We start from the raw sequence: 25,875 nt of genomic DNA, 5'->3' as shown, positions 1-25,875 counted from the left end.
GCTGAGCTCATTTCTTAGATGCTCTTTTAAAATAAAATAGAAATATTCAAAACATGGTCATACATGACAGGTTAATATATATAACATCTAAGTTTAGTGGGAAACATGATCCAGATTCTCTCTTTTGTAATGTCATCCAAGTATAAAAATATGATACACATAACATATCGCGTTCATGCAGTATTAAAGGAAGGGCCACACCTCAATAGGTAGGTCATAGGTGTGATGAAAAGTTTCTAAGTAATTAGGACTAAATATTTCTGCTTTTCCTGGTTGGACAACTAAATTGTTGGTTATGTTAATTCTTTTTTTATGTTGAGTTAGTCCCATTATTAATGGTAACATTGGGGTTCCGGTTCCTCACTTTAGAAAACGAAGAAATATTTAGGGTAACCAGAGGCAGATTGCACCACTATAGCCTATAGGTACGGATAACATATTTAATTGAATTCATAACTCATAATTTGTGTATTATGATTTATTGAAAGTATAATAAATAATAGATATGAACCCATAATTATAAATATATAATGAATTCCGAGCTACAAATTTAAAATTTAAATAATGAATCCTCCTGTTGAAAAGCATGGTAAAGTAAAATACTCGGCAACTTCTGAGGAAGTGCAATTGAATTTCTGCTGTTTGAAACAATTAATTAGTCAAATATGGTGACTCGAGAAAAGGCCAAAGTATTCAACCATTAGTTTATTGATTTTACTTATTTATTTTTTTCGCAAATAATTGCCTGTGATTGGAAGTTGAATTTCTCATTCTTATCTTTGTCTTATTGAAGATAAAATAATATAAGTCCATATAAATGTTGGATTCCACCAACCTCTATTTTACAGAGAATGGTAAAACTGGTCCCTTGTGTTTAGAATATATAGGATTAAAATGATTACTTAAATATTCTCCTTTAAGTTTGTCGAAAATGAGCATTTTAGATTTCCATCAAATACTTGACGAAATTGGATACACCAATAAAGTCTCGTCAAAACTCAAAAACTATAACATCAAAATAAATTCAAATATAGAAGAACTTACACCTCAGAAAGTTGTACCAGACTCCAAAAATAGACCCAAATTAACAAAACCTACACCTCCAAAATATAAGTTAATGTTAAGTGTATTTTTTCCCCTAGTTCATGTTTAATTTAAGGTAACATTCAAAACCTATCCCACTATAAAAGAGAAGAGAGCATATTTTTTTTTTAAAACCATTTTATACTTACCCAGAAAATCCTCTACTCCAACCAACTTAGATAGGTTGGTGAGGGGTGTAGGTAGGAGTTTGACTAATCACCAAAATGCTCTGTATAAAACTCAAATCTTCATATTACAATAACAAGAAGAACAAACAAACCAAAAACAAAAAATGGCTTCTTCACCTACTGTTCAACACATATCAGATTGTTTCATTAAGCCACTTTACAATTCAGAAGAATCTAAAAAACCTGTTTATCTATCATCATGGGATTTAGCCATGCTTTCAGTTCAATATATCCAAAAAGGTCTCCTTTTCACTAAGCCATCATCTTTTCAGCTTGATCCTCTGTTGCAAAAGCTTAAAGAATCCCTCTCAATCACCCTTGTCCATTTTTATCCATTAGCTGGTCGTTTTAAAACACTTAAACAAGAAAATCCCCCTCTTTACACCGTCTTTATCGACTGTGTTAATAGCCCTGGTGCAAGATTTATCCATGCTAATCTTGATTTAACTGTTTCTGATATACTTTCACCAAAGGATGTGCCTTTAGTTGTCCAATCATTTTTTGATCATGATAGAGCAATTAACCATGATGGGCATGAATTATCTTTGTTAACAATTCAATTAACAGAATTAATTGATGGGGTTTTCATTGGTTGCTCAATTAACCATGTGTTAGCCGATGGTTCTTCTTACTGGCATTTCTTGAACTCTTTTTCTCAAGTTTTCAAAGCAAATAATGGGCAAAAACAGATCATTCCCATTTCCAAATCTCCGATTTTTAACCATTGGTTCCCAGAAGGACATGGTCCAATTATTAATCTTCCTTATACTCACCATGATCAATTCATTAGTAGACACGAATCCCCTAATATGAGGGAAAGATTTTTCCATTTCTCAGCTGAGTCTTTAAAGAAACTCAAAGCTAAAGCCAATCAAGAAAGTAACACCACCAAGATTTCGTCTTTACAAGCTTTGTCAGCTCATATGTGGAGGTGTATAACAAGGATTCGAAAATTCCCATCTGATCATATGACAAGTTGCAGAATGGCGATTAATAACAGAGCAAGATTGGACCCTCCATTGCCAGAACACTATTTTGGAAATTGCATACAAACTGTTCGAGGAATTGCCTCAGCGGGAAAACTTCTTGAAAATAACCTTGGCTGGGCAGCTTGGGAATTGCATGAAGCTGTGGTGAATCATAAGAATAAAGAAATTCGTGAATGGGTTGAAAAATTAGAATGTGGTATGATTTATCAGTTGGGATTTTTTGATCCTAGTAGCATTATGATGGGGAGTTCTCCAAGATTTGATATGTATGGGAATGAATTTGGATTGGGAAAAGGAGTGGCACTTAGAAGTGGATATGCACATAAGTTTGATGGGAAAGTGAGTTTATATGAAGGGATTGAAGGTGATGGTAGCATGGATTTGGAAGTGTGTCTTTTACCTAACTTCATGGCTTCTCTTGAAACTGATGAGGAGTTCATGGATAGTTTTACAAGTTAATTTAGATGTTGTGGTATTTGGAGAATTATTTTTTTTTTAATTGAGTCGAGGCTTTATTAGAAAAAACTTCTCTGCCTCATTTTTGAGATAGAGATAAAATATGCGTTCTCCAGATTTAACTATGTGGGACTAAGAGCCCGTTTGGATGGGCTTATAAGTTGGTTTGACCAGCCCTTTTTAGCTTATTGTGGTGTTTGTCTAATGCTAACTTTAACTCATAAAGTTGTTAAAGTCAGTCAAAAATGAAAATTAAAGTTATTTTCTTTGATCATGAAAATTACTTTTATATCCCTAATATTTTAAATAAATTCTCAAACTACCCTTTTTATTCTTTTAACCCTAAAATTCACATCATTTTCTTCATTTCTTCGGCATAAGCACTTTTATCCAAACACTCAATTACTTATTTATAAAAATAACTTTTAGCACTTCAAAGTTCCAAAAATATTTCATACATAAAAGTTATTTTTTAAAGTCCATCCAAACGGGCTCTAAATTGGGTATGCTGTTGTTGTTGTTAATTAATGTATTCTCAATGTTGGTCAGTTTGATAAGGGTTTGATTTTTTCAAGATATAAACTAAAAAGAACTTTTGATTCTTCTTTTTTAATTTTCATCTGATAATCAATGTATTCATATATGCATCTACTAGGAAAAATAACAAACAATTAATCTCGAATTCAAGATTTTTAATTAAAAATAAATGAGTGCTTACTACCACAAAGCTCAAGACTTTTCTGATTAAGGGTGGGAAGGAATTTCAACTATCCACCACTGAGGGATTGAGCAGAGGTCAAGTTGATCTCTAGGTGTACTAGTTTGAGTCACCAGTCTCGGCGGATTTTTTTTCTCTACAATTCAATTTATATGATATAATTTGGATTACGAAAATCAAAATTCTTTATTTTAATCGTGAATTCGGACATACAATCTTAAATATTTAAAAAAAATTATTCACATATTTAGAAATTAGTATTATAAGTTACAAAATAAATAATTCAAATTATTTAAAAGGCATATAAATAAATCATGATCAAAAATTTATTATTCTCTCTGTCCCAATTTAGGTTGCACTTTTCGTTTCTCGAGAGTCAAGCGATTTAAGTTTGACTAAGAATCTGCTCATGAAATCTTCAAGTTTTTTGAAATAAAATTTATATATTTGTAAATTACGTAAAATGTACTATATGTTACAATATTTGATAATTCAAAATATTAAAAAGATATATATAAAATTTACGATCAAAAGTATATTTATTTGAATCTCAAAATTTTAAAAATAACAAATATATTAAAATAAAAAAGAACTATTTAACTCTTAAAATTTGTCTTTATTAGCGTAATTTCATCGATTATTTTGTTATTGTTGTAATTCTCAAAATTCGATATGTAAATTCGGACGAATAGAGTACGTGGGATTACTATAAGTGGGAATACGTACACAAAGAGAGTGACATTGAAGAAAACTTCATGGCCACGCTTCTCTACTTGTCGGCCCCCATATAAAAGCCCCTTTCTATCAGAGTCTTTGTCCTCTGCTACTTCAAACAAAACACTCTCAGTTAAACTTTACTCTCTCCCATTATGGGAGATACGACGTCGTTTTCGCTTGCTCCCGGTACCCGATTTTACCCTTCCGATCAACAACTCATTAGCTACTATTTATCTTCAAAGAACTTCGCTGATCACCGGAATGGCTTTGTATTTGATATAATTCAGGAAATTGATCTCTACAATTTTAACCCATCTAGCTTGCCGGATTCCGCCGGATTCCGATACGGACGCGGTGGTCGGAGAAAGCACTGGTTTTATTTCGTGGCTAGGGTTTCGAAGGGAGGGAGGAGAAGAGCTGTTGGTGGTTATTGGAAGAAGAGAGGTAGAGTTAGGGATGTAGTGGATGCGGGTGCAGGGAAAGTTGTGGTGGGTACGCGTAAAAGTTTTGTTTTTTATTCGGGGGATTGTACTAAGACCGATTGGTTGATGTATGAGTACGCTTTAGCTGGTCATCCTATGGTACATTCTGCTATACAATATTTCATACATCATTCTTTTCGTATTTATACATGCAGTATATAGGCTTATGTATACATGTATTATGTGTGCCTTTGTTTATTTCTTCGATGGAGCTATATAGGAGGTTGAACTTGAATGAATGTATCCATTGTATCGATTCTGAGTTGGGTTTTTCTTAATTTGCATTGTTATTAGTCTTTTACTTGAATACGTTGTTAAAGGCTTGCCTTTTTTGGTGTAATTTGTGTTCAAGCTGACATCGGCAAGTGGTTGGTTGTTTCCTTTTTTGGAGTGCTATGCATGTTTCATACTGTCGTTGATATGCTAATATGTTTTGATGAACGTAAGTGGTGCTGCTGATTATACAATGTAGATAATAGAATTAGTTTTGTATTCAGGATGTGTTTGTACTCTTTAGGTATATTGTTGCCCATTATTAATTATGGTAAAAAGAAACTTTGTAAGGTATCCAGATTTTCCTTGTATTCCAATAGAAAACAGAGTAGGAGTCGAGTCAGTTAAACTTGTGTTATATGATTCTTTAAATAACTAAGCACTATATTGTATAAGGGCGTCTACGGATTATGTTGTTGATTTTTGTAATTAAGGCCTATGCATGTTGGTTGCTGATTTTTGGAATTAGGGCTTATGCTTTTATGTGATTTAATTTTGATGTGATTGCTGAAACAGATTGCTGAGTGTCAACAGTTTGTTAGCTTTCTCTTTTGGGTTTGTGTTATTGTTCTGAAATATTGATGGTGTTTTTAATTAAGATTATAAAAGCATCACAGCTTGAGGGTGACCATAATTCTGTCTTTTATGTTGTAGAACCTCCTATCTCTCTCTGCCTTTAGTCTGTGGCTGTGCTTAATGCACATATTAAGTAGTTTGACATAAATATTTCTGAAATCAGTCTCAGAGATAGAGCCTTTTTTTATTTTCTGTTTTCCCCATTGTTATTGTGTTTAAGTTGTTGCTGTATATCTCTTGATTTCTATGGTCATAAAAAAAATCATATGGTTCTGTTTAAGGTGGTTTTGTCCTGTTGCATATCAGAAATTTGCTACATGTAACATGTCTCATGCTTCTGCTTTTGTGCAGGCATCTTTTGTTCTATGCCGAGTATTCATCAAATCTCATCATAGAAATAACTTGTCAGAGCATGTATTTAGTTCCAATGGTGAAGAAACTGTCGCCACAGTACGCCATGTAGGTATTCAATTTGATGGATCAGCTGCATTGGCTACTGGCTCTAAAATGCATGGTGAAAATACCATTGACCAGGAGAATGATGTCTCGAAGTTACCTAGTGGATTAGTTACCGACTTAAATGGTCACGCTGTTACAGAAAATGTTGCTAAGCAGGTATATCGAAAAGAAAGCTTTGTGTTGCTACTCTGTAAAGGTGCTTAGTTACCTTTTTCTTCATTCATTATCCCAAGCTTTCATGCTGAATTGCTTCACTTGTTTGTTGCTGTTTCATCTTTTGAATCTTCACTGACTAATATATATGCTCATCAAATGTTTGTCATGCACAAGATATGCATTTATCTTTAGAATTTACCTACTTGTTTTCTTGACATCTCAATACAAGAAACCTCTTAGAGAATTTGGGGCTGGAGTGAAATCAATGAAGGTAATTTCTTCTGTTGTCCATATCTGTTGTTGCTTTCTCTACGAGTGGAATCTGAGCTACTGTTTCTATTGTGCATTTAGTAATTTAGGCTTAAGAAGTATACCTTATGTGTGCCTGGTTTATTAGCTAATTGAAACACTTCTCATTCATGCTTCAGACTTAGTTATGTTTGTTTGTTAGCGCAAGTCGTGATGTTTCCTTTTTTGTTGTTGATATAAATGGGCCTCATTAAATTGATTCATGCTACAGATTGATCTTGAGAGCGACGGACCTCCAGTTCTCAATGATTTTTCTGCTCAGGAACAGATAGCCATTTTAGAAGAAGATTTTATAGAGTTGGATGACCTTCTATGCCCGCTACCGGGCATTAACTAAAAGAAAGTAACAACAACCATCCCAAAAGTCCAACGGCAATCCCAAGCAAGTACCATCCTAACAAACTCGAGCAAGTACCATTGATAAGAATCCCAAGCAAGTTCTATCAACAAGAATCCCAAGCAAGTACAATCAGCAAGAATTTGAACAAGTAACAATCAATAACAATCCCTAGCAAGTTATGTTTGGAAATTACTAGCATGAAGTTTATGCCAGATCATATCAGTAAAAGAGACAAAAATGGTATTCATGTTACTTTTTAGAGAATTAGAAAGTTACATTTAAGATGTCATAAAAGAGTTACAGTTATCAATTTGTGAGATCACCTCCTACAGTGACAATCATTGTAGTAAGTCAGCTCAAGAGAATTAGATTGGGTGGTTAATTGCTTGCATTATGCCGTTGTCTGGATGGATATCTTGACAGTTGTCAAATTATGAGGTCATGTCTACAATGTGATGATATATGCAAATCAGCTCAAGAGAGTCGATTGGGTGAGAAACGAGGCTCACATTTTACCGTTATACAATTAGCTGTAAATGACTGAGAGTCATGTCACCTAATACACTGTCATGATTGATGGATATCAGCTCAATAGTATTAGACTGGGTGAATGATGCCTCCCATTATAGGGTAGATCGGCAGCCACTCACTTTATACAGTTTCATGATTGCTGAAGATCAGCTCCTGGTAATGGATGGAGTGAGTAACAAGAACATATTGTACTCTTACACAATTACCTGGATGGATATGTCGCTTAATACAGTGTCATGATCCTAAAAATCAGTTCAAGAGAATTAGACTGGGTGAATGTCCCTTAATACAGTTTCATGATCCTAAAAATCAGTTCAAGAGAATTAGACTGGGTGAATGTCACTTTATACAGTGTCATGATCCTAAAAATCAGTTCAAGAGAATTAGACTGGGTGAATGTCACTTAATACAGTGTCATGATCCTAAAAATCAGTTCAGGAGAATTAGACTGGGTGAATGTCACTTAATACAGTTTCATGATCCTAAAAATCATTTCAAGAGAATTAGACTGGGTGAATGTCACTTTATACAGTGTCATGATCCTAAAAATCAGTTCAAGAGAATTAGACTGGGTGAAGGTCACTTAATACAGTGTCATGATCCTAAAAATCAGTTCAAGAGAATTAGACTGGGTGAATGTCACTTAATACAGTGTCATGATCCTAAAAATCAGTTCAAGAGAATTAGACTGGGTGAATGTCACTTAATACAGTGTCATGATCCTAAAAATCAGTTCAAGAGAATTAGACTGGGTGAATGTCACAGAATACAGTCTCATGATCCTAAAAATCAGTTCAAGAGAATTAGACTGGGTGAGTAATGGCAACATTATATGGTTACCTGGATGGATATATCAACAGTTATCAAATTCTTCTGTCTTTTCATACAGTTTCATGATTGCTCAAAATCAGCCTTGGATAATAGATCAGGTTGGTAAGGTCCATGGTTCACAATTATGCAATTTCCTGGATGGATTTATTGTATATCAGTGAGAGTTAAAACACTTAATACAGTGTCATGATTGCTGAAAATCAGCACAAGAGAATTAGACTGGGTGGGTAATGGTTTTTTTGTAACCTGGATGCATATCGTAGCAGTTATCCAGTTATGAGGTCACTTCATACAGTGTTATGATTGCTCAAAATCAGCTAAAGGTAATAGATCGGGTCAGAAAAGTTCAGATTACACTTATACAATTGGGTGGATGTCTTGTTATATGGGTTGGAGTTGAATCACTTCAAGAAATGTGAAGAGTTCACAACAACAGCAACAACTGCTATAGCAATCACTTAGATGGGTATCTTGTATATGGTGAAGAGTGAACAACTACAGCAATAACATGGACAGATATCTCATATATGGTGAACGCTTAACTACAGCAGCAACAACATGGATGGATATCTTGTTTATGATGAAAAGTTAACAGCAGCAACAACAGCAAGAATTATGACATATACCAGGCAAGTTGGATAGTGAAGTTAACATGTTGCTCCAAAAGCATAGGGTGTGACAAATATGTCAGGACACCATTGTCTGTGGGAGGTAGCAGATGCCTGGTTGGTTTGAATAGTCGAGGTGTACACAAGCTATAGCCTGAATGCCGTTATTGAAAAAAATTGTCAGGACACCAGGTTCTTGCTTTCAAGGTATTTGATATAACACTCTGTTTTTTCTTAAATATTTTTAATGGACTTGTCAATGGGGAGAAAAGTATTCATTCGTATTTGATTTGTGTTGCAGACTGGCAATTTTGGCTCCTTGATAATAGACAGTAACCTTGGTGATATAGTAAAGAGTAGATGGATGGCAGTATAAAGGTTATTGGTACGCTTTGGCGAGCTTTGAGATGAAAGATAAAATCTCTAAATCACCTTTTTCTGCTTTACAAGTCTTGCATTTCTAGCCGTTGTGCTTAATAGTAGCTTGTGAATAATGTATAACTTTAAGTTCCAGATAAGTCTGGCTTTAGCAAATCCTAGTACAAGACAGTAGCATAATGAGAATCTGCTGATTCTCTTTTACGTCAAGTACTTTGGTATATGTACTATATGATTCTGTAGGATCTTTACCTACGCGCTGATGGTAGTTTGTGAAGCTTTAAACTGTTGTTGTTGTACTATATTAGCACTACGAATGCAGAGGAACTAGTTGTATTACTTTGGACATTTTTTTCTCTCTTTAATGTAGAATGATTGGAAGGGGAACACTTGTGAAATTCCACAGGTAAGATGCTTGGTGGTACTTGTCTTTTGCCCTCTAGTATCCAATTTTGTTGCAAAATTAAAGAAAGAGTTGGGCAACGTGAATCTTTGTTTTTCTGTCAAAAGAATTGTCTCCCACAAAGCTTCAGCCAAGCTTTTGGGTATTTGGTAAGAGGCTATGGTTTTTTTCCTGGCAAATACAAAGAAAAAGTCTGTCAAAATTCTTCGTTCCCTAGGGGGAAACCGAACAGAGAAAGATGTAAAGCTTTTCAGTAAATTGTTTATCATCATCTCTTTATTTGTCCTCAATTATTATATTTCAAATGGTCCTTTAGTCGGCAGCAAACTTTGTTTAATGGTGTCATATGCCCTTGTGTAACAACTCTTAAAGTAAAAAATGAACTGAACAAGGAAACCAGAGAATTGAGAACAATAATTTGCGAGTGTTTTATGTCTGTATATGATTGTGAAGAATTTCCTTGTATCTAGCACTAGTCAAATTTTGGAAATAGACTCCTTTAACCCGATGTACTTTGATCCGTTGAGCGAGAGCCCTCCCGGATCACTATGGCTGACTTTTGTCTCTGTTCGGTTAGTCGTTTTCCTTTCATCCAAACTATATCAGTGCCTATGTGGTTATATGCAGCTCTTAGGATATTTTTTTCCCTCTCTTCTTAAGATGACTTTGAATTATATGTCTTGAATCTATTGATGCATGCCTCTGCTTTGCGTTATATATACACACACACTCAATGAGGGTGTTTTCTTGAGGGTGAGATATGCAATCGATTGAAGTTGTTATCAATGTAGCATCAAGCTTTCTCTCATGTAGTATTCAAATTGCTTTCCTTTGTTTGTAGGGTCTGAATGTCTAAATCAATTTGCTACATGACACATTAGAGTCATGTCCTGTGCTGCACACTCTCCACTTTCTCTAAATTTTGAAGACAATTACAACTAAAACAAATAGTGTATGTATTGATAATGCTAGACTCAGAAAAGTGCAGGTGTTAGGTTCAATTTCTGATTTATCCTCACTCACTTCTTCAAGAAAGTTCACCTCACATTTGCAGTGCACCCACCATGCTAATAATGGAGGTACAAGTAGACAATAATTGTTGTGTTGTCCACTGTCAAAAAAATTCGTATGTTTATTTAGGGCTGATCAGTTATCAACATTAATGATGAGTAAATATCATCTCTCTCTCACCCTCCAACCCCAAAGTAGAACTCCATGAGAAGGATAACTCCCTTTCAAATTCCTTCTTTACAAGTTGTACTCTTGGTACACTTTTTCTTGCTTTTCTGACGGAAGTAATTCTTTCATATGTAAGATTTTGCTCTTAAAATATAATGAGGGCCTATTGAAGGGGGAAGACAACGATGAAAAGAAAATCTTGTGAAGACATTGAATCTAGCTCCATAGAGAGATTGTTAGGATCAACTTTAACTATCATACCAAAGCTATAGCTAAAAGCTAAATGGAAAAAGAAGTTTAGAATGAAATAAGTTTTGACTTGGAAGACAAAGAAGTGTGATAAAGATGAGATCGTATAAAATGAATATTCATCAAATGGACTATTTTCCGATTTGTTCTTTCGTCGATGGGACCTTAAAACAAAATGAAAAATGGAAAAAATGATTCATTTGCCTTTCTAAGAAGAGTAGGATCTTTGGTCGATCTTTCCTTCCCCATCCTTTCTTCGTAGATTATTAGCCCCGGGACACCTATAATAAGTCCGTAACTTTATTTCTTAATCATGTCTTTTCAGCAAGCATCATGTTCAATCACGTCTTTGACCCAAATCATCACTGGTGTTACCATCAATCTCCCCTCCAAACCTCTGTCAAACACAACATGTTATGAGGAATTGAATTCACGATTTTGCTTTATGATATCACTTGTTAGGATCAATTGGTTATTATTGTGTCAAAAGCTATTGTTAATAGTAAAAGTACAGCTTCATTTCTTAACCAAACTCGTCAAGAAAGTGGAACGTTCCATCGTAACTCCGATTCAATCTATTTATCCAACATAAATGATATTAACGGCATAGCTACATTATTAAGATTCTCATTATTTACAGATCTCCATATTGTTACTACTTAGTACTTACTAGTGGCGTGAATTTTATAAAATGTTCAGTTACACGAAATTAGCTAGATATAAAGAATTGAAACATGGAGGACTAATTAAATGTCCAACAACATAAAATAGTTGATTGCCTATTGTAACATCTGCTTTTCTTCACCCAAAAGCCAAAAGTTGATGTAAAAGTCCTAGAAAATTATACATTTTCACATCTCTTTTCACCCCCCCCCCCCCCCCAACACCTTCTTTGTCAGTTTGTGCAATAATTCATGATGTCTGTGTAAAGAATTGTTTGTTGCTAGGTGGGAGCAAGTTGTAGTAATGAAATAAGGATTCTAATGCTGCTGAAGGTTGGTACAAAAATTACTCAAGAGATGCTTTCACTTTAATGTTCATAATAATAATAATAATAATTCTTATTCAAATTGTTCAAAGGGGCAATTCTTTGTGGTTTGGTAGCTGCCGTACATTATTGGTCCCTAGCAAATGTTTTTGTCATTAGTTTTTACAGTCCAAAATTTGTCCTTTGTCAACCCCCATATTTTACATGTTCATTTTAATGTTAAGTAATGATGATTATCTTGTCTTTTAAGAGACAAATTAGAGGTTTTATAGTCTCAGAGGTCATCTTAATCTCATTTTCATGTAATCCTAGTCCAAACTGCAACATTATACTCTGATTTTTAGGCCTCATTTGGCTATAGATTTTGGTTCTGATTCGAAATAATATTTGGAGAGTATTTCAAATAATTATTTATTTATCAAATTAACTCATTCTTTCAGCCTTGAATTCAGAAAATAGAAGTTCACATGATCCCTCGTGTTTCTTAGTAGGTTCAAAATAGCCCCTAAAGTATAGTTTTGGTCCTTTAAGTTTATCAAAAGTTAACACTTTTGGTCTCCATTGAATATTTAAACAATATAATTTTAAAGATTTGACGAAAACCGTGAAAAAAAAGGACTTAGCAGAAACTCTCATTTAAAAGTGTATTTTTTTAATACTTTTGATCTTTTTTCGTATTTGTAATTTCTACCATTTTTGGTTTATTATTTGGTGTTTAGTATAGTTTTTCTATTGCAATTTCTAGGATTTGATGGGATTTTGCTAGTATTTTTATTAATTCTTTTTTACACAATTCTCATAAATCTGACAAAAAAATGTTTATTAAACTTAAAGAACCAAAATCATTCGTAACATACTTTACGGACTTTATAGAATAAAAAGGAAATGAAAACATTCTTGATCATTTTTACAATACGAGCAAATTGAAAGGATAAATTAATAAGTTAACCCTTCTTTTATTGACCCCATCTTTAACGTGTTCATTTTAATACCCTCTAATTATATTCTCCAAAAATAATTTAATTCTTGAATCATACAAAAGATAAGGACAATTGGTGAAGGGTTTCTTGTGTTTGAACATTTTATTGTCTTTACACAAAATAGCATCCAAGAAATTCCGTATTGTTAGCACATGATTAATGTGAGATTATGGAACATGAGGTCATTTTAAAAAATTAATTAATAAATTAGTCAAATCCTTGGGATGTTACAATCATGGACACATCTTCCAAGCCAAAGGGTGAAAAAAGGAAATGAACAATAAATCTACCTTAATCTCATAAATTAACTCAAATTGTTTAAGTTGGTCAAACATATATCAAACTAAATTATTTTATCACAATTAAGTCAAAAAATAAAATTAGACTGTGTATTAGTTAATTGTAGTTTACTATGCTAATAAAATTGTAAGTTAAGATATGTGTTGTTTTGTCCCTTCTAATATTTGTTTTGGATTTATTTTACTAAATTAATTTTATTATATGTTTTTGAAAATTTAAATTTGACTAGTATTACTTTATTTAGTTATTTGTATGATAAAGGTAGTATTTAAATAAAATAACAAATTTCTTTAGATTTTCCCGAATGGATAATTAAAAAAAAATCTATAATTTATTTACAATATATTAAAGTCAAATGAAATAAAAACTGAAGAAACATTTTTTTTTTGACCTTTTCAATGGATGGGTATTGGAACGTAAACTATATATTCAAGCATTCTTCATTTATTGGTCTTTTAGCTTAGTATGGTCGATGGATGTCAAAAATTCACCCACTAAGAAAAAATGCATTAACTAGGTATATAATAGAATTAATGCAAAGGCAAACAAAATAAGTACTATTTCTAAGTTTAGGAGTGTCAAAAAAATATGAAAAATCGATCGAATCGACTGAACTTAATCATACTGAACCGAATTAAATTATTTTTTAAATAAAATTGTGGATTTTTATTTTAGTGTATTACCATTTCGAACAATTGAGATAGTCTTTTTAATGTATAAAAAAACTTTAAAAATGCCCGACCGAATTGAATAACTAACATGTATGTAAATATATTTATATATTAATAATATGTTAAATTTAATATATAAATATATTTTATAATTTTTTTTAAATATAAATATAACCTAAGTCCTAGGCCTCTGGTGACTGGACGATTTTGTGTCTTTACTCTTTATTATTCTTTAATTTATTAGATTTAAAACTAAAAGATACTATAATAGATAATTCATAAAACAATGCGGCAAAGTCTATGCAAACACTCATATTAAATGTTTAAGATCAAATAATACGGCAACAATGTTTTACATTGTTGACTTCTTGGTGAAAAATTGAAGTGGTTCGAATTTACTTGTGAAAGAAAATTTTCATAATAGTATATTTTGAGATGATATTTTAAAAGTAAAAAAAATAAAAATTAACCTAATTGCAGTGATACCGAAGAGAAATCATTATGATTGGAATGGTTTTAAAAAATCTAATTTTGGTTATATATTATAAAATACCCCAAAAATGAGACGATATAATTTTTTAAAAATAACCGACTGAATCATCCCATTGACGCCCCTACCTACGTTGGTCAAAGTAGCATGAATCTCTCAAATTCAAAATATAAGAATGGTCAACATTTAAAAATGTATTTTTAAAATTATATTAATATTAGAAAAAATATAATTTTATAATATTTTTTATATAATTTTTATTATTTAAATATTAATTTTTAAAATATTAAATTAATTTAATTCAATTTATATAACTTTGAATATTAATAAAATTGACTTTTGAAATGAGAAAAACAAAGTTTATTCTGAGAGGAAGAAAATATATAAGATAATTAACAAGGTGAGGCTTTTTAATCCTTCCTCTTGGAGAATATTCAATCAAAAGGCAATCTTACGTTTAAGTTAATCTCAATTACCAAAAAAAAACAAAGAGGCAATCTTATAGCCTTCTTAAAATATTGGTCAATGGAGAGCCTTTTGCATGTGAAAATCATCACCATCCAATTTAAGTAATTTTCTTGTCCTCAAATAATAATACACCTACTTTCCAAATATATTTCTAAAAGGTTACTCAACCACATAACTTTATTCTAAAAATATTTTTTTTTTCAAAAATTAAATCAAAAACATATTCAAACGCCTCCTATACTAGATATAGGGAGCTAGTTGGGTTGGGACTAGGTGAAAATAAATAAATTAAAAGATGCCAACATCAACCAGTTTCAACTTTTCCAAATAGACATTTAAGAAGAAAAAAAACTCGATTTATTTTTCTTCTGCCAACCATATCTGACCTCACATAGCATGGAAAAATTCAATAATAATTAATAATAATAATAATAATAATGACTGATTTGTAGTTTGTTGGAATCATTATCTTCTTTTGTTAATTGATTTTAGTAATACTATATATTTTTCCAATCAGCCATTACGTAATGGTTGCTCAAGTATACGGAAAAAAATTTGGATGCACGACCTAAACCATCAATAACAACGTCAAAAGCATTATTCTTCAATTTTATTACTTCGTGTTATTTTTTTGTTTTAGTGATTATATAACTATTTTGCTATTGTTGCTGCTCTCTTCTACATTATTTTTAGTATGATTTGTTTCTTTTCATACTTGTTTTTGATATATTTTTACTTGTGTTTGATGGTCTGTCGAAATTAACAAACAGTCTATCAATCTTCACAAGACAGTAAAAAAATTGTACATGTGTACACATCATCTTCCTCAAATCTCATTTATGGGACGCTCCGTTCTCAAAGGCCAAAGAAACATTTGAAAATAATATTAATATTATTATTATAGGGCCACTTAGGACTAGATGCCCATGTCTATGGTGCTCCCACAGGCCAGGCAGCAATTAAAAGTTGTTTGGATCATTTAACACTTGCAATATTGCAGCTTTATTAAACATCTCCTTTTTTTTTTTTCACACTACTTTTTACTCTTTTCCAGCCCCTTCACTAATTACGATTATTGAGAAAAATGTATGATGATCACTACGTACGTTATTCTTGTTTATGATCGGAAATTTCAGTTCAATATATTAAAATATGAACATAGGAGTATAATTTAAAATATGTCTTCAAATTTTTAATTGAATAATTTGAGACAGAAAGAGTAATAGTATGTAGAGCATTTTGTCATTTTTAATGCTCTAATATAGGTATTGAAAGTTATAGTTATTTTACGTCGACTTTGATATCAAGAAGTACAAAATCGTCATACAATTAATTCGAATATTATTAATTTGGAATGAGAAATATGCAAAATAACTGGATAATAATGCGGAAATTACCATTGAATTGAAAATAATGTACATTGACAAGACAGTAGTATTACATAACTATACTTGAGTGATATTTTTTTTTATATAGATATATGCATTAAAATTAATTTGTTTGATGTAGACTTTTTTTTTAATGGTCAAAGCAAACCACCAAAGTAAGTAAACAACATTTGAAACTAGTTTTATATATTAGACGGAAATTACCAAGTCTTTAAAGTGGATAATTTGCATCGCCCACACTTGCTAAATATATAATACTTGTAATCGCGTTTCCCAAAATAAGGTTGGTATAGTGAACTTTACTATTTTATTTAGATAATATTAAATTTTGTACAGAAAATAAAGAATACAAAATCTTATCAAAAAAGAAAATGAAAAACTTAGTCTATAATCATAATAATGGTTTAGAATTTTGAGTTAAACTACTCAAATCTTTATATTAGTAAATATCATTTTTATAACAAGATTCAGAATAATGTATTGCAAGCATATGATTAATATTTTATTATTTGAATTAACTTTCAGTAGTAGTAATAATAATAATAAAACTTTTAGAAAACTAATTTTAGTTTAGAGGATGAATTTATAGCCTCAAGGCTCATAAATAAATCAAATATTTTCTTTTTTTTAACATGCATTAGAATCTGATGTTGTTCTTTTTCTCCATCCCTTAACATAACAAGACTTCGAGAGCTTTGACTAAATTTAAATTGCACACTATACAGTTTATTTTGGGTTGGCACTATTTTCAAATAATTTTTAACTAATTTTGATTATAATAAATGTCAATTTATAGTATTATTTTAGAAATCAAATTTGGATGCTAAGCTTTCAAATATTTTGTTATTATTTCGTTTAATAATCTTCCTAACTTATATTTATGTATGATATCATTCCAATGTCTTCCTTAACAGCATCAGCACTAATAAAATAAAAAATTGAAAATACTGGTATTTTAGAAATCAAATTTGGTTGATAGAATTTTTAATAATTTTTCTAAGAATAATATTTAATTAGTCTTCCTAACTTATATTTACGTGTAGATATCATTTCAATGTCTTCCTTGTCAGCACTTACTAAAATTATAATTCAAAATACGAAAAAAGAAGAAGTATTTTCTTAGAAATCAAATTCGAATGATAGAACTTTCAATAATTTTCTAAAAATAATATTTAAATATATTCACATATAGATATCATTTCAACATCTTCCTTATTGGCACTTACTAAAAAATTCAAAAACTGAAAAAAGTCTATTTTCTAAAGAATTTTTTTCACAAATTTTCTAAAAATAATGTTTGACTCAAATAATAATATTCCTTGTGTAAAATAAAGGACAATCCAAATTTCTAAATGTGAAATTATATATTGTTGTGATAAAACAAAGGACATAATAAGAAAAACAAATTGGTAATGGATTCAAGGTTCCACATGCAACCAAACAAAGTGAAAATCCATTTGAAAAAAAAAAGGAAAAATAAATTATAACTGAAAATAACATAAAATCCGGGGTAGAAGTTAAATAAATAAAAAAAAAAGAAGAAGAGTACAAAGACGGACATGTGATTGGAAAGAGGGACAGGTGCTTTGGCGTGAAGATGAAAACGAGAGAGACACTGTGACAACAGAAAACACACTTTATTTATTGCGATGTATTAATAATGCTTGTATTAATTAATTAAAAATATTAATATATATATAAAATCATTAGTTTTTTTTAATACATTAGAAATATTAGTAGTACACACCTACAAGGAGAGGGAAGAAAGGGAATACTATTTCCCTTTTTCTTTTCTTTTCTTTTTTCTTTTACCTTCGGCGCGCCTTGAAACAAGTGAGTTTTTTTTTTTTTTTTTCCAAAGTTCTACACATCTTATCAATCACAATTCTACACCCAGTGGTAATTAATTACTTGAGCCATTTGGAGTTTTGGACAAACAATAACTCATTTTCTTTTTTTTCTTTCCCTTGTTACCTATTTGAAAAAGAAATCATTTTTCCTTTCATCATTTAATTCTCTTTTGATTTTTGGGGTTATAAATCTTTTTATTAAAAGGGTGTGAAAGGGGGTGTTTTGTGCTGAAGATTATTGTCCCCTTTCTTTAGTCCACCAGGTCAGGCCACCTCTTTTCCTCTCTCTTTCTCTCATTCTTGTTTTTCCCATTTTCCTCTATTTTTCTTCACACACACCCACCATTTCTTTCTCATCTCATCTTTTTTTTCTTTCATTCATCTTCTGTGAGAGAGGTGATTTTTCTATGTTTTCTTGTGTTTGATTGATTTCTTTTTATCTGGGCTTTTGTATAGAAAGGAGAAAAGAAGGATTTTATTTGTAACCCAATTTTGTCTAATGTTTCTTTTTGATTTCAGGTGGTGACCATAGATCTGTTGCTTCATCTGATGATGTTTTGCAGGTAAATTCTTACATTCTTCATCTCTTTTTCGATCTTTTTGTTTTTTTTTGGTTGCTTTCTCTTTGGGTTTTTCTTTCTATGTTCAAGCTTTTGATTTTTTTACCTCATCTTGATTCTGGGTTTATCTGTAAATTCTTTCTTGATATGTATATAAAAAGTTCTGTTTTTTTTTTGTTTGTTTGACTATATGCATTAGATGATTCAAAGAACCCCTTATCTATCAGTTCAAAAAGTTGTCTTTTTTCCATGAAATTAAGGAGAAAAACAAAGTTATTACTCCTGCTACTTCTTCTTTTTTGGTTTTTCATGGTTCTACATTGAGCTGATTTAGAGGGGGATGTTTTGATGATTATCAAACCACCTTCCTCTGTTAAAGATTGCAACTTTTTCTGATGTTTGATAATTATTAAAGATCTGATTTTTAATGGTTTTAGAGAGAGATTTGCTTATTATCTGACCAAGCTAGATGGATTTTCTGAAGTTTACAAGTATATTTAGTTCGAGTCTCTGATTATTGGTAAGTATATATGTTTAATTTTAACACGGAAATGTTTAAGTTTAAGCTGATGGGTAAGGGGAAGCTTCAATTTTTTTTAGTGTAATGGTAGTTTCTGTTTGATGATGCTCCGTTTTCTCCTTACTTCATTTTAAAGACAGTTTTTTTCCACACGTCTCTATAATAGTATTTTGTATATGAAGTGGTTGTGATATCATAATGTCTCTACAAATTCTTGTTGGTGGAACTTTTCTTATTGCCTACTGAAATTAGCTACATTCATTGTACTGGCAAAGTTTATTGAATACACCCAACTGTTTGCGTTTAATGCAATTATCAATTTCTTGTTTTCTACTGTTTGTGATGTTTATGGTGATAATGTTAATTGCACATGGAGTTCCTTATTTTGGTTGACATGGAGGTACTCATATCTGGCTTGAAAAATCTTGATGGATAGCAACAAGTTTAGGAATATATCTGAGGGTGATATGTTCTAAATTGTGGCATCTACGGATTTGGCCATATACGAATGCAGTGGTTAAGACTTCTGATCTCATCTGCCAATTAATGGCTTGGAGTCTAAAGCCTTTGTGGTCTTAAGCAGTGCTACCAGAAGAAATGGCATGTTCTTTTGGCCAAATCAATCAGTGTTTTCTTTATTAGAAACATGTTTTTTCCCCGCTTTTTCCTTGTCTACATATTTCTGAACATTCAAACAAGAATTTTTGTTCTCACATCCTATTGATGAACTGCCTTAAAATAATGTGGTTTCTACTTTGCTTGCAGGTCTGCTTAGTGGTGAAATTTGAGACTCTGCTGTCACTTCAAGACTTATCTGTCTTTTGGAGATTGTGAATATATAGTATAGGCCTAATGCAAGGGCAACGGAGTGCCATCGGATCCCTGCCAGAAACTTTGGGTTTCACTCATGGTTCAACATCGAGTGATGGCGGTATAGATCAGCAGATATGTTGGAATAATATGCGAAATCCTGCACAAAGTCGGCTTCCAGATTATATGGTACCTTCTAATGAGACAAACATTCCATTTCTTAGTCATGCAAACCAAGAAAGACAGAATGTAATTGGATGGAATTTAGGAGAATCCAGCTCCTCCAATACACAAAATATTGTTAGTCGTAGTGAAAGTAAAACAAATCATGCATGGGCATCTACAATGAGTGCCTGTCCTGGGACTTCTCACTTCTCTGCTGAACAGCATTATGGCTCTTCCAATATTCTTTCATTGGGCGATGTTGAAATAAATTTGAATAACCAGATAGCTGACAACACTTTATTTTCTCAAGGTTCTACTTCTAGCACTGTTCCAAATGATCTAAATAGAAGTTCTGGACTTGAGGGGCATGATGACGATGAAGATGATGACTGCCAAGTGATGGAGTGCGCCCCAACATTCAAATCTGATGGACCAGGAAAAGAACGGATGTCAACCACAAGTACTTCTTCTGATCCCCTTGTTGGGCCTTCTGCAACTAATGGGTTTCTGATGGATGAAAGAGATGGCAGACCAGGCTGTACACTGGATGGTCGACGAATGGCTTGTAAGAGAAAAGCAGTTGAAGGACATCTGGGGCAATCTTCAGGAAGTGGAAGTCCAAATTATCTTCTAAACAGCTTATGGCGTTCTATACCTGCTCCAAATAATGTTACTGCAGGTGCGAATAGCCCTGCACCAACAGAAAGTAGAAGAAACATCAATTTGCCAGAGCAGGTAAATCCAAGACTTGGGCTCGCCATGGGTGGAGCCACTATGGAAGGTCCAGTTGCATTGCCTGCTTCAAGAAGAGCAGAAATCCGTAGAAATTTCAGGCTGAGGATCAATGGCTCTCATCAGCAAGCTTCTATTCCTAGTAATCTGTTTCCTACTGTGGGTAATGACGGAAATGTTAGCATGTCATCTGAACCGGACTCATTGAGGCTGCTTCGTAATGAGTCTTTGGATTTGAGGTCTGTGTCTGCTGCAGATAATGGAAATCCCCGAAGCCAGCCCGTCGTGGGGCCGGTTCCTTCTCTTCGACAAAGTGCACAGAGGTGGGATTCATCAAGTTCAAGAGCTGGCAGTTCATCAAGTTATTCTGTTTTTGGTGAGAGGAATTCTGCAGCATATGAACAACCAAGCTCAAGAAGTGTGCCCAGAAATATTTCGCAGCATCCAATGTTCATACCCGCTAGTGACTTGAGAAATTTGAACCAAAATCCTGTCAACTGGGGTTTAGCTGGTGGAAATATTTCTATTGCTGGAAATGTTGCATCTTCTTCTCGGAGTGGTCCTAGCTCAGTAGCCCCTTCCTCTTCTTCTAGTTGGGTGCAACATAGAAATCCTCAGCAATATCCCCGACGACTCTCAGAATATGTTCGTAGATCTGTGTTGTCTTCAGCTGGCAGTGAACCTGTAAGTCACAATGGTAATACTCCACCACATTTGAGTTTTGCTGCCTCACAGGAGATTGGGCTTTCAGGCCATCCTGGGCATCGTGGTCCATCAAGTTCAAGGTCAGCAGTGTTGTTGGAGAGACAACTCGATGGCGCTATGGCAGTTCCATATTCCTGGAGGACTTTGGCTGCTGCCGGTGAAGGAAGAAGCAGGCTAGTTTCCGAGGTATGATACTGGGTTTATTATTGGTCCAATATTCTGTTATTTTACACTTTGGCGATATAAAATTATGTTGTTCCTTCATGCTTCATACTCCAAACACTAAGGGTTAAACTTTACTGTGATTTTACAGGTTTCATGAAGTTCTTTTATTTTTTTCTTGGGGGGAGGGTGTGTGTTGTTGCAGGATTCATTATTTAGAGTAATGCATCAGAATTTAAGAATTGTGGGGCACTAAAATCTCTTATTGGATTGTAAACACATGTTCCTCCTGAAGTTATTCTTCTCTATTGTTTTACGGTGGTCCTATGCCAAATCTTTCGCTCCCAGCTTATTTCTGAACCTTGAAGTTAGATTTTTGGTATCCAGTGTTACCACTTACAGTTAGATTTTTGGTATCCAGTGTTACGACTTACTGTACGATGCTCTTCTAGCCTTCTTGATAGTGCATAATATACCCCTGTTCTATTGCTTCTTCCATAATAAGTTACTGCACACTCGGCCTTTGTCAGCATAAAACCTTTTGTGTTCTGTCTTTATCTTCTCGTGCGTAAAGAGCCAAAGTATTCTATTGTGGTAAATGTACTTGTAAGCTAAGGGTCATTTCCCGAACAAAGTACCCTTTTTTAGTATCATTCAATTTTGGACATGCAAAATACTCTAAAAAGGGAAAGAGCAACTTAATGTCTATTTGCCTTTTGGTATGTTTTTGTTTGTGTCAGCTTGAGTTCAAAAATTTGTTGTAAATGCCCCTTCCATTCGTTCTCAATTACTCACAGTTATTTTCTTTTTCTTTCAGCAGATTCGCAATGTATTGGATGCAATGCGCAGGGGAGAGAGCTTAAGATTTGAGGTTAGAATTCTTGAAGCCATTTGGATACGTTGATTAGTTTATAAGGTGTTGAGAATAGATATCTTAAATGTTCAATTGTCTAGGTTCATGTGTCTTTAGTTATACTAGGTACATGATCTTTTATATTATCTAGGTATATGACTTTATGCTATTGTGGTTGAGTTCATAGTATGTGTATGAAACCATTTATTAGGTATGACTCGAAATATCTTTGGACATCTATAAATATCCCTTTTGTGCTCTTGGAGTGGACTTTCAATATATTAGTAGTGTGCTTAATTTCTATATCCCTCTTCCATCCTCTTTGTGCCTTGCAATAATATGAAGGAAGCCCTCCTTATATTCCTATATACGGTTCCTTGAAGTTATTTGAAATAGATTTTTGATTTTATCAGCCTCTAATTTGCCTTTGCACTGGTGGATATGTTTCTTCAGATTTCCTTAAATAACCTAGTGTGGAAGCATTGATACAAAGTCATGAGCATTGTTGCAAATTGATAGAATTTCTTTGGTTTTCCCCAATTACCTTGTGAGGCGGGGGGTGGCTAGCAATGTTGGTACAAATTTTGTATATTGGGAGTTCGGAGCATGATTGGACTAGTAATCTATTTTCCTGATGGGACATGAAGAGGATAGGAATGATAACCTACAGTATTTAAAATTGATTAGCATATAAGATCACATATTCTGAAATTAAAAGCTTCCTTGTATTCCAGGATGTTATGATCCTTGATCAGTCAGGGTTCTTTGGGATGGTGGATATTCAGGATCGCCATCGCGATATGCGTCTTGATGTTGATAACATGTCATATGAGGTTAGTACGGGGAACATAACTACATTTTCACATCTATGGAAGGACATACTAAATTGTCTGTGTGCGTTATTTTACAGGAATTACTGGCACTTGAGGAGCGCATCGGGAACGTCTGCACTGGGCTGACTGAAGAAACCATTTTGAATCATCTGAAGCAACGGAAGCATGTATGCATTAGAACAGAAGAAGCCACGGATGCTGAGCCATGCTGTATTTGTCAGGTACAAAACTTAATACTATTATACTACCAGTCAATCACCACATGCTGGAATTTTAGTTCACCTTATTCTTAAGAGTGAGGAGTCTTAATTTGCTTATTACAATTTGCAGGAAGAATACAAGGATGGTGAGGATCTTGGAAAACTGGAATGTGGCCATGATTTCCATACAGACTGCGTTAAGCAATGGCTCATGCAGAAGAATTTGTGCCCAATTTGCAAAACAACAGGGCTGAATACTTCAGGAAAGCATTGATCCTTATTCTCTTAGTATGTAAAGCAAGTTGGATGTACCCGTTGGGCCATGGAAGGTTGACACACAAAGCATGTGTACGCTTTTGGTCCATGAGTTCATTTTGAGAAAGATCTATGTATTTTTCTCATTAATTTTAATGTGATCTCCTCTTGGAGGAGTTATTTTAGAGATAGAAGAAGCACTAGTTGCAATTAGGGTCATTAGGCAAGAGTTACATTATTTGGTTATTTGGAAATTTACATTCTGACTTTCCAATTTATTGATACTTTTGAATATTTTTGGTTCATTTTCCCATCTCCTCTTCCTATTTCCTAAACGCATTAAGCGTACACCTCGACAATCGGAAACAATCTCTCTATCCCACAAAGGTAGATGTAAAGTTGTTTGCACATCCTTTATAGATCCAAATTGTGGGATTATACCGGAAAGTACATCTAATCCTTCTTAGATGTAAGGTTGTAAGGTTGTTTGCGTATATTCTATCCTTCATAGATCCAAATTGTGGGATTATATTGGAAGGTACACTTAATCCTTCTTAGATTTTACTTGTGGGATTATACTGGATATGTTGTTGTTACCTAGCACTTGTGGGATTATACCGGAAGGTACATCTAATCCTTTCTAGATTTTACTTGTGTAGATCCTTTTTAGATTTTACTTGTGGAATTGTACTGAATATGTCGTTGTTACCTAACACTTCACTATCAAAATGTAATGTCCCTTTCCAATTACTAGATCGATCTATATTTGTGTATTTTTGTCAATTGACTCTTCGAAGAAAGGATTTTTTTTGGCTAAGGGGTGTCAATTGACTCTTATCTTGATAAAAGGGTAACTCTGCCATTGTATGTGGCTTGTGCGATAAACATTACTGTGGTGTAGTAGTTATTGCTTTATTAGCTTTGACAAATACTCGAGCTCATTTCATCTTTAAGACAGATATACAGTAGTTTCACAGTATATTTTTAGATTTGCACTACTAATGACTCCCTCCTGACTAGCATGTGGCAAGAAAGAGTGGACAAAGGGAGTAGCAAATATGGATTCCTCAAAGCACTACTAAGTAGTAATTAAGTTATTTTAAAGTCACGAATCACTTAAAAGGTAAGATTGTTGGCGCAATTGCGCATCTCAGAGCAGAGTAGTTGGGCCAGTTGAGAGAAAAAAAAGATCAGAGAGACGTAATGTATTCTTTTGTTCCCATTACATAATTGATGATACTAATTTAATAAGATTTGTGAGTGGTAACAAAAGCATACAATTGGTAGCCAATTTCATTTTTAGTATAGATATTGAAATTATATAAAGGGTAGATAGATGGCTAGCAAAAACAAGCATTTAACTATATGGCCACTTGTTTGAAATCAAACCAAAAACTAAAGATAGATTAATTGGTGATAAAGAATGGTGACAACACCCCTCTTTTTTCTGCTTATTATGAACAATAACACTCAACTATATGTCAACAGCCCAAATCATAATTATACCTACATAGATCTAGACTATAGAACCATTGCACCTAGTCCCCACCAACTTCATTTAATTACCGCAATAACAATAACATATTTAATATAGTCTTACAAGTTGGAGTTTGGGGAGGGTGGACATAACCTTATTCCTACCCTGTGAAGATAGAAAACTTGTTTCCTCAAATAAAACATATCAAAATCAAATATCGAAAGAAAATACAGCAGTGAAAACAACATGGTAAAAACAAAAGGAGAGAGAACAATATGGATAACGAATAATACAGTAATCGAAATAAAACCAACCATATCTCGCGGACAAAAAAACTCAAATATTAAATATAATAAAATAAAAATAAAAGAAGATGAAGGGAAGTCTAGGAAGTCACTTATTTGAGCTTGGAAATAGTCTTTTATAGAAATATAGAATAAAATTATATACAATAAATTTTTATAGTCCGACTCTTCCTCGAATTTCACACATATCAAAAACTTAGTATCTCAAGTCATCGAAATAAAAAGAAGGAAGGCCACC

At 33.0% G+C, this 25,875-nt stretch overlaps 3 protein-coding genes across 5 annotated transcripts; all 3 read left to right on the top strand.

Moving 5' to 3' along the window:
* The first annotated feature begins 1,247 nt into the window (after positions 1-1,247).
* LOC129902819 (uncharacterized acetyltransferase At3g50280-like) lies at positions 1,248-2,932 on the top strand. The gene has a single exon (XM_055978232.1). The coding sequence runs from the start codon at positions 1,376-1,378 to the stop codon at positions 2,717-2,719; it is 1,344 nt and encodes a 447-aa protein (XP_055834207.1). The 5' UTR covers positions 1,248-1,375; the 3' UTR covers positions 2,720-2,932.
* Positions 2,933-4,117: 1,185 nt separating this feature from the next.
* On the top strand, positions 4,118-9,440 carry LOC129904104 (NAC domain-containing protein 40-like). Its single transcript, XM_055979634.1, has 4 exons — positions 4,118-4,732; positions 5,834-6,097; positions 6,618-8,923; positions 9,018-9,440. Exons 1-3 carry the CDS (start codon positions 4,304-4,306, stop codon positions 6,741-6,743), a joined length of 819 nt encoding a protein of 272 aa, XP_055835609.1. The 5' UTR covers positions 4,118-4,303; the 3' UTR covers positions 6,744-8,923; positions 9,018-9,440.
* Positions 9,441-18,268: 8,828 nt separating this feature from the next.
* Positions 18,269-24,168, top strand: LOC129902274 (probable E3 ubiquitin-protein ligase RHG1A). Of its 3 annotated transcripts, none has more exons than XM_055977429.1 (7): positions 18,269-18,323; positions 18,580-18,623; positions 19,906-21,738; positions 22,535-22,585; positions 23,302-23,400; positions 23,478-23,621; positions 23,731-24,168. In XM_055977429.1, the coding sequence occupies exons 3-7, from the start codon at positions 19,993-19,995 to the stop codon at positions 23,872-23,874; spliced, it is 2,184 nt and encodes a 727-aa protein (XP_055833404.1). In that variant the 5' UTR covers positions 18,269-18,323; positions 18,580-18,623; positions 19,906-19,992; the 3' UTR covers positions 23,875-24,168. The 3 variants fall into 3 exon arrangements, with proteins under 3 accessions (XP_055833404.1, XP_055833401.1, XP_055833402.1); XM_055977426.1 differs by having other exon boundaries at positions 22,532-22,585; XM_055977427.1 differs by lacking the exon at positions 18,269-18,323 and adding an exon at positions 18,330-18,456 and having other exon boundaries at positions 22,532-22,585.
* The last annotated feature ends 1,707 nt before the right edge of the window (positions 24,169-25,875 follow it).

This window comes from Solanum dulcamara, chromosome 9 (assembly GCF_947179165.1).
Source record: "Solanum dulcamara chromosome 9, daSolDulc1.2, whole genome shotgun sequence".
Classification (NCBI taxonomy): Eukaryota; Viridiplantae; Streptophyta; class Magnoliopsida; order Solanales; family Solanaceae; genus Solanum; species Solanum dulcamara.
Note: the sequence above shows the minus strand (reverse complement) of the source record. Positions and strands in the feature narration are given on the sequence as shown.

Excerpts from the sequence above, each read along its gene's own strand:
- LOC129902819 (XM_055978232.1), top strand. The coding sequence starts at position 1,376 with ATGGCTTCTTCACCTACTGTTCAACACATATCAGATTGTTTCATTAAG.
- LOC129904104 (XM_055979634.1), top strand. The coding sequence starts at position 4,304 with ATGGGAGATACGACGTCGTTTTCGCTTGCTCCCGGTACCCGATTTTAC. Across the intron at positions 4,733-5,833 it reads CTTTAGCTGGTCATCCTATG|GCATCTTTTGTTCTATGCCG; the intron begins GTACATTCTGCT and ends GCTTTTGTGCAG. Across the intron at positions 6,098-6,617 it reads CAGAAAATGTTGCTAAGCAG|ATTGATCTTGAGAGCGACGG; the intron begins GTATATCGAAAA and ends TTCATGCTACAG.
- LOC129902274 (XM_055977426.1), top strand. The coding sequence starts at position 19,993 with ATGCAAGGGCAACGGAGTGCCATCGGATCCCTGCCAGAAACTTTGGGT. Across the intron at positions 23,401-23,477 it reads TTGATAACATGTCATATGAG|GAATTACTGGCACTTGAGGA; the intron begins GTTAGTACGGGG and ends GTTATTTTACAG. Across the intron at positions 23,622-23,730 it reads AGCCATGCTGTATTTGTCAG|GAAGAATACAAGGATGGTGA; the intron begins GTACAAAACTTA and ends TACAATTTGCAG.